General features: G+C 39.0%; 1 protein-coding gene across 2 annotated transcripts in view; it reads left to right on the forward strand.

Annotated features, from left to right (window-relative positions):
• Nucleotides 1-8,238, forward strand: part of THOC5 (THO complex 5) — a 57,703-nt gene extending 49,465 nt beyond the window's left edge. For both annotated transcript variants that reach the window (XM_044275282.1, XM_044275283.1), the window contains 4 exons: nucleotides 1,416-1,503; nucleotides 4,397-4,512; nucleotides 5,353-5,543; nucleotides 8,060-8,238. In XM_044275282.1, coding sequence (XP_044131217.1) covers nucleotides 1,416-1,503; nucleotides 4,397-4,512; nucleotides 5,353-5,543; nucleotides 8,060-8,123 — 459 coding nt within the window. In that variant the 3' untranslated portion in view covers nucleotides 8,124-8,238. The remainder of the gene's footprint in view (nucleotides 1-1,415; nucleotides 1,504-4,396; nucleotides 4,513-5,352; nucleotides 5,544-8,059) is intronic.
• The last annotated feature ends 705 nt before the right edge of the window (nucleotides 8,239-8,943 follow it).

Raw genomic sequence — 8,943 nt, forward strand, 5'->3', positions numbered from 1 at the left:
GCTCTTGAAGATGTCATTAGTCTAGGGGTTTACGTACTTTTTCCACCTGCACTGTGAATGTTTACATGGTGTGTTCAATAAAAACATGTTAACATTTAATTATTTGTGTTATTAGTTTAAGCAGACTGTGATTGTCTATTGTTACTTAGATGAAGATCAGATCACATTTTATGACCAATTTGTGCAGAAATCCATAAAATTCCAAAGGGTTCACATACTTTTTCTTACATATAGAGAGAGAGAGAGATATCTATATCTCAAGCGTGTATATACATATATATATATATATATATATATATATATATATATATATATATATATATATATATATATATATAGATATATATATATAGATATATATATATAGATATATATATAGATATATAGATATATATATATATATAGAGATATAGATATAGATATATATATAATTGTGATGTAAAATTGAAGCAAAAATCGCCAAAATGGCAAAAAATAATATTTAGCATGGCTGGATCTTAACAAGGTTCCAAGTAGAGCTTCAACATGCAACAAGAAGAAATGGGATTGAGACAAAACATTTTTTGAGCATTCAATTTAATGAAAACAACGAATAAACTGAAACAGGCTGTTTTTCAGCTGATCAAAAGTTTAGGACCACACCTCCCAAAAAAAACTACCACAAATTGGTCATAAAATGTGATCTGATCTTCATCTAAGTAACAACAATAGACAATCACAGTCTGCTTAAACTAATAACACAAATAATTAAATGTTAACATGTTTTTATTGAACACACCATGTAAACATTCACAGTGCAGGTGGAAAAAGTACGTGAACCCCTAGACTAATGACATCTCCAAGAGCTAAATGACAATGAATCCACATTTTTGCACATATTTGGCCTTTTACAGTCATGTGGTCCTAAAATTTGGATCAGCTGAAAAATAGCCTGTTTCAGTTTAATCGATTATATTCAATTGAATGCTCAAAAAAATGTTTTGTCTCACTCTTTTCTTCTTGTTGCATGTTGAAGCTCTACTTGGAACCTTGTTAAGATCCAACAATGTAAAATATGATAATTTTTTTTGCCATTTTTCAAGCGGTCTTAAACTTTTGATCAGGAACTGTGTGTGTGTGTGTGTGTGTGTGTGTGTGTGTATATATATATATATGTGTATATGTGTGTGTATATGTATGGTTAACTCCTTTTTATGGAAAATATATATAATCAGCCATATTCTGATGACACATTCCCTTTAATCTGCATTCCTGAGGTTTTTTTTCCACAAATATTATGTTAAAATGTATTGTATTAAGAAAGCTTAAATGTGCACTAGTTTATTTAAATATGTATTGTATATTATGAATGCTACATGTGCTTACACACTTTTATGTACAGTGTTACTCAGCGTGATTGCTTCCCTCAATTACAGATGCTTCCGTATACTAAAGAAATTGTGGAGTGTGGCTTAGCACTGAACACCCATCTTTATTATTCCCTTATGATTGACAGGGGGACAGGTAAGAATTGGTATCTGTAATCTGATATTAGAATATTCCGCAATATTTATAGACATATCTTCAATGTGTACAATGTTAACTTTTTTTTTTTTATAACTAAGACAAGCTTTTAAGAAAAGAGACACGGCCAAGCCATGTCCTAGTTTTGAGAGGTATCCGACAGGATTATAACTGTTCCCAAGAACCTCCATAAAAAATGTATATTTGCAGTAAAGATGCTTTATACCATTCTGGGCAGTTCTGTCACATATGACGGTAAGAATAGCACAGTATGCAGGGCTGTTCGCTAGCAAAGAAAAGAAAGTGAAACTGCGTTATAAATTGCCACAATAATTACATGTGTGAATCCATCCTAAGGCCAGACATTGCCAGTTCAATGCGAGAAACTCGCTCCATGTGGCGGTGTGAGTTCCTGTTCCGACCTCACATTAGGTCAGTGTAACTCAATAGATTCCAGGTCTGGCAGGGTCACATAGACTTCTAAATCATTATAGCCCTGTGCGATCCTGTCGGAGGAGTACAGGACAGAATGGGAATCACGCAGCAAGTTTCTTGCCTTTAACTTGCTCATCTGTGTCTGGCCTAATAGTGGCATGCACTGTATGTAGGATGAGCAAAAAGCCTGTGCTATGGACAGTGATATTGCCCTTGTATGACATTCAAGACATAACTGGAATCCCAACAGTCAGATGGGAGTTTCGCCGGTTAGTAGTATAGTATTATATGCATCTCTTACAGCAGGTATGGTATTTTCATCAGTAAGTTCACAGTGATTTTTTTATTTTATTTTTTGGCTCACCTTGTATGTATTATATACACATATGGATGCTGATTGCATAGATGAAAGTACTTAATCCCACTAATAAAGTAGGTCACCTAGCCTTTTATGTTAACCACTTCACATCTGCCCATAGGATATAAACGTCCTGTGGGTGGATGTTTATCTCTGAATGGACGTTCTGGAACGTCAATTCATAGATGGCAGCTGCACGCTAACCGTGCAGCTGCGGAGCGGGGGGCCTGCTGTCAGTGACAGCAGGGAAACCCAGAGAGAAGGCAGGGACAGTTCCCAGATGTCCCTGCCTTCTAGATCGCTGTATGCACAGCGCTCAGCGATTACTGTGTATACAGATCAGGAAGCACTATGCCGGGAGAGTGCAGGAGCTGTCAGGTCTTCTACAGACCTCGATCAGCCCTGCACTGAGGCTGTACAGCACTGTATTCTGCTATACAGACTCTCTGGGGCTGTATTTCCCCTGCAACTGGAGCTACTATGTCAGCCCCAGTTACAGGAGAAATCAATAAAGAAATCAATAAATAAAAAAAAAGTGAAGGTAAATGTCCCCCAGTCTTCTATGACCTTATAGGGGACGTAAAGTGTAAAAAATAAAAACAATAAAGTGTTTACAAATAAAAAAATAAAAAAAGGTTTCACATGTAAAAAAATAAATAAATAAAAATCCCCCAATTAAGTAATAAAAAAATGGAAAAAAATAAATAAAATACACATATTTGGTATTACCGCGTCTGTAACGACTGGCTCTATAAATATCACATGATCCACCCCGTCCGATAAACACCATAAAAAAATAATAATAAAAACTGTGTGAAAGAAAAAAGCTACTTTTGTCATCTTACATTACAAAAAGTGCAACTCCAAGTGATCAAAAAGGCGTATGTCTCACAAAATGGTACCAATAAAACCATCACCTCTTCCTGAAAAAAAATGAGCCCCTACATAAGAAAATCGCAAAAAAAATAAATAAAATATATATAGCTCTCAGAACATGGAGACATTAAAACATCATTTTTTTGTTTCAGAAATTCTATTGTGGTGTTAAAGTGAAATAAATAAATAAAAAGTATACATATATAAAAAAAAAAAACAGTGCCAAAAAAAGCCATGTTTTGGTTACCTTGCCTCACAAATAATTTAATATAGAGCAATTACAAATTTATATGTAGCCCAAAATACTACCAATAAAACTGGCACCTTATCCCCTAGTTTCCAAAATGGGGTCACTTTTTGGGAGTTTCTACTGTAAGGGGGGTCTTCAATTGGGACATGGCATCTAAAAACCAGTTCAGGTAAATCTGCCTTCCAAAAACCATACAGTGCTCCTTTTCTTCTGCACCCTGCGGTGTGCCCTTACATCAGTTTACGACCACATGTGGGGTGTTTCTGTAAACCACAGACTCAGGGTAATAAATATTGAGTTATTATTGGCTGTTAACCCTCGATGTGTTAAAGAAAAAAAAGGGATTCAAATGGAAAATCTGCCAAAAAAGTGAAATTTATAAATATCATCTCCATTTTCCTTTAATTCTTGTGTTTTGAATAACTTGAGGGGTGTAGTTTCTACAATGGGGTCATTTATAGGTGGTTTCCACTATGTAAGCCCCCACATAGTGACTTCAGACCTGAGCTGGTCCTTAAAAATTGGGTTTTGGAAATTTTCTTAAAAATTTTAAGAATCACTTCTAAAATTCTAAGGCTTCTAACGTCCTAAAAAAATAAAAATGATGCCAACATAAAGTAGACATATGGGGAATGTTAAGTAATAAATAATTTATGAGGTATCACTTTCTGTTTTAAAAGCAGAGAAATAGAAATTTAGAAAATTGAGACTTTTTCAAAGTTTTGGGTAAATTTTGGATTGTTTTATAAAGGTGAAATATATTGACTCAAATTTACCACTGTCATGAAGTACAAAACAGTCTCAGAATGGCTTGGATAAGTAAAAGCATTCCAAAGTTATTACTACATAAAGTGACACATGTCAGATTTGCAAAATTAGGCCCGGTCAGGAAGGGGGAAATGGCCCGGATGTGAAGTGGTTAAGTAATGAGATGCAGTTTTTTAGATTTAATTTTTTTAATTGTTTCTTTGCAGCCAAACTTCACGGAGCAGTAGTTCTTAATCCTGGTTATTGCGTCATCCCTCCACTGTTTAGTCTTTGCCTCAACTGGAAGGGTGAGCGTAGTTCCAGAAATGATGAAAACATTCGAGTAAGTAACCTATTGTTTATCAGAAATATTGGGACTTCTCATGAGTTGGTGGGATTATTAAAGTAATCCAATATCTAACTCCCAGCACCCCTAACAGTCGGTCACAAGTGAATGGGCCTGAGCTGCAGTACCATACCATACGATACAGTGTATGGCTCTGTGCTTTGTATGCTGTTATGGGACTTGGAGCATCCTTGGAAACAGCTGATCAACAGGGTTGGGCCACCACTAATCTGATATTGATGACCTATCCTGAGGATAGGTCATCAGTATTGTGCTCCCCAAAAAAACCTTCAATAAAGGCAGTGGTGAGATTCTCTTAAGCAGTTAAATAGTGTTTAACTTTGGTCTTTCCAAAATCCACATGAAAGTGTGTATTGGCAGCTTATCGAGGAGAGCCCTGTCAATCCACCAGTAGTTGGAGTAGAGCCACTGGCTGGCCAGGGCTCCCTTTCTCATGCACTGCCTGCTTGTCCTTTTCACAGTGTTGGACCCCTGTTTCATAGTAGTGGCATTTTTAAGGAGCTTGTATAATTTGGAGATTTATGCCTTATTCCCAGTCAGTGTTCGGTCTGTGATTCTCATCAGTGATTTTGAGCCAAAACCCTGGATTGGAGCCTCCACCTACATAAGATATAAGGGAAAGATCTGCACCTGTTCTGTGTTTAGAGCCGCACCTGGTTTTGGCTCACAATCACTGATGGAAATCAAGTTAAATAAGGCATTAAAGAAAAATGTATGGCATTCTATGATGTAAAGAATTTCAGCTCTACATTGTGATATGTTTTATTGGGTGTGTGGATGATGGGGTCTGATCTGCCACTTTATACTCCCTTGAAGGTTATGGAAAGTGAAATCAACGTCTACTATAAAGAACTTAGTGGTCCTTCCCCTGGGTTTCAGTTGCTGACAAATCAGCTGCAAAGACTGTGCATGTTGTTGGATGTCTATTTGGAGACAGAATGCCATGATAACAGTGTGGAGGGTCCACATGAATTTCCTCCAGAGAAGATATGTCTTCGTTTGGTTAAGTATGTAATCAAGAAGAACTATTACAATGTACTGTTGGATGTTTTTCAAGAGATATATATATATATATATATATATATATATATACACTTATTTTTTATGTATGATACTCCCAAAGTTGAATCACTTACCTGATTCAGTGCCAATTTGGGGAAGTGTCACTCTCAATCTTGCGCATTACATTAAAGGGATTCTGTCACCTCCCCTCAGCCAAAAAACGATTTAAAAGCAGCCATGCAGCACAGCTTACCTGGATTAGGCTGTGCTCTTTTATCTTGAAATCCGTCCAGCAGTTACTGCAAAAAACGACTTTGATCGATATGTAAATGTGTCCTGAAGGTGCCCAGAGGGGCGTTTTTTTCTTCTTAGTGAGCCCAGTACCGCTCCTCTTTCAGTGCCCAGTCCGCCTTCCTTGTACTGTCTAACCGCCGCCCCCAGCCTGCCACAGCCTCTCCTCCCCCTCCCTCACGCCGAACGAAGTCTCGCACAGGCGCAGTACCCACTGAGGGCTGCGCCTGTGCGATCATCAGGAGACTGAGGGCGGCAGCTTTATCTTCGTCACTGGGCATGCGCCGAGCCCAGTGACGTCCGATGTTAGCTCTTTCCCTCAGTCAGCCTGGTAGGAAGCGCAGAGGATTGCCGATCGGCTGCTGCACCCTGCGCTTTCTCCAGTCTGCCTGCCACAGTGAAGACGGCCAGCGATTTCTTTCCCCACCCTCCCTTCAGGAAAGAAATAAGTATTTGTTGGGGCGAATTAGGTATTATTATATTAAGTAAAGCTTTACTGAATTTATAAATTTTCACTGAGCAAAAACAAATACTTATTTGTGGGGAAAGAAATCGCTGGCCGTCTTCACTGTGGCAGGCAGACTGGAGAAAGCGCAGGGTGCAGCAGCCGATCGGCAATCCTCTGCGCATCCTACCAGGCTGACTGAGGGAAAGAGCTAACATCGGACGTCACTGGGCTCGGCGCATGCCCAGTGACGAAGATGAAGCTGCCGCCCTCAGTCTCCTGATGATCGCACAGGCGCAGCCCTCAGTGGGTACTGCGCCTGTGCGAGACTTCGTTCGGCGTGAGGGAGGGGGAGGAGAGGCAGGAGAGGCTGTGGCAGGCTGGGGGCGGCGGTTAGGAAGTACAAGGAAGGCGGGCTGGGCACTGAAATAGGGGCGGTACTGGGCTCACTAAGAAGAAAAAAACGCCCCTCTGGGCACCTTCAGGACGCATTTACATATCGATCAAAGTCGTTTTTTGCAGTAACTGCTGGACGGATTTCAAGATAAAAGAGCACAGCTTAATCCAGGTAAGCTGTGCTGCATGGCTGCTTTTAAATCGTTTTTTGGCTGAGGGGAGGTGACAGAATCCCTTTAACGCCGTTTGATTTCAGTGAGGGCTTTTGTAAACCTTTTATTTACTCTGGGTGATACTGTAGGGAGTTAAACACTTGCTGCCATAATCACACCTGATCTCTGGGGTCCTAGCAGCTGGTACTATGGGAATATTATTAAGAGACCCTCCTAACAAATTAGGGATTTTCAAGCTTGTTTAACCCTTAGGATACCGGAGTGTTTTTTTTTTTGTTTTAGTTGGTTTTTTTTTGGCGTTTTTATTTTTCTTCCCCATCTTCCTTGAGCCATAACTTTTTTTTAATATTTCCGTTCACATAGCTTTATGAGAGCTTATTTTTTGCGGGACAAGTTGTACTTTCTAATGCCACCATTAATTATGCATACAGTGTAGTGGGAAGCGGTAAACAAATTCCAAATGGGGTGGAATTGGGGGAATGCAATTCTGCCACTATTTTACGGGTTTTGTACCAACTGCATTTCGTTTGCGGCAAAACGGACCTATGCCATTCATTTATGTCTAAATAATGTAAAAATAAATGTTAACTTTGAAAAAAAAAATGTTTTTACATCACCATATTCTGACCTCATAACTTATTTTTTTTATAGTTATGTCTACTGAGCTGTATAGGGGCTAATTTGTTTGCAGGACAATCTGTACTTTTTATTGATACCATTTTGGAGTGTGTGTGACTTTTTGATCACATTCTATTACATTTACTTGGCTAAGAGAAGCAATGAAAAAATTGTAAATTGGCCATATTGACCCTTTTTTCTGTTATTCTATTCAGTGTATTGAAAAAATATTTTTATATTTGAATAGTAGGGGCATTTTTGGTCGCGGTGATACCCGATACAAGCGTTTAGGTTTTTGACACTTTAGATGCCGTGATCTCACTTGATCACTGCATCTAAACCATGTACGGCGCTTTTAGCAAAAGGGTTAATATACCGTGATATTGATTTTTCCTGTGACATAAGATCTCATTCGGGTTCTACGGTGGCTTAAATCTGGTTCTGTAGAAACATGGCGGTCCGTTGCTGTGGCCGTAATGCATCCATCTAGAACCAGCCTGTAATGCTAATTAAAAAGAATAAAGAATTGCTCATTTACTAAAGAACTTTCTGCATGTTCCGCTAATTTACATAATCATCTTCTTTTTGTTTACCACAGGGGACCCAGCCGTATGAAGCCTTTCAAGTATAATTCTCCACAAGGGTTTTTCAGCCACCGCTGAAACACAGATCATCACTATTTTTTTATTCATTTGTTTGTTTAGCTGTTTCCTTCCCATCACCACATTGTGGAAGCAGATGGTGTAATAGTTTGAAATAAACCATTGTCCAAAATGACTATAGTTTATTATTACATTATTCTTTTCCACTACTCCAGATTTATTAAATGAATGGAATCAAATCAGAATTAGACCAAGCTTTGCCTAGAAAGAGAATTTGCAGTTTTATTCCAACTATTTTGTATTGTGTACTTAACAAAGAATATGCTGTAACTCTTATCTGGATTGACACCCCTATTTTCTTATTGTCCTTCACGATGGCACTAAGCTGAGATGACCCTCCTCCAACCAGGTACAAGAAAAATAGATTTGACACTCCTCCAGCACCACAAAATTTGTCTGTGTGTCCTTTCTTGTGGAGGCAGATAGGAACGGGGCACACATGGCTTGTCTGCCACATTTGTAGAGTGTCGTGATGTGGATGTGGTATCTAACTCCTCCTTCCTCAGATCTGCTGTAGCACTCAAGGAGTCCATTCGATCTTAATATAGCCCCTTCGCAATCTGATATTTTCAGCTCTGGCGTATGACGTCAGAGGGGGCTTGATTGAGTTGGCTAAGCGATGCCTGATGGCCCCTTCTGACGTGGGTCCACACTATGCTGGCGTGAAATTCAAGGTGGTGGTCGCCCACTGACCTGAATGGAGTAAGTTACGGCAAATATAGGGTGCCCTTATGGCTCATGTTATGGATCTCTTAGGTTTTCTTGTATTTTTCCTTCCTGGTGTGCATGATGCATGATTAGAGTGAGAGAGAAATCACTC

Source organism: Bufo gargarizans, chromosome 1 (genome assembly GCF_014858855.1).
Source record: "Bufo gargarizans isolate SCDJY-AF-19 chromosome 1, ASM1485885v1, whole genome shotgun sequence".
NCBI classification, from domain to species: Eukaryota; Metazoa; Chordata; class Amphibia; order Anura; family Bufonidae; genus Bufo; species Bufo gargarizans.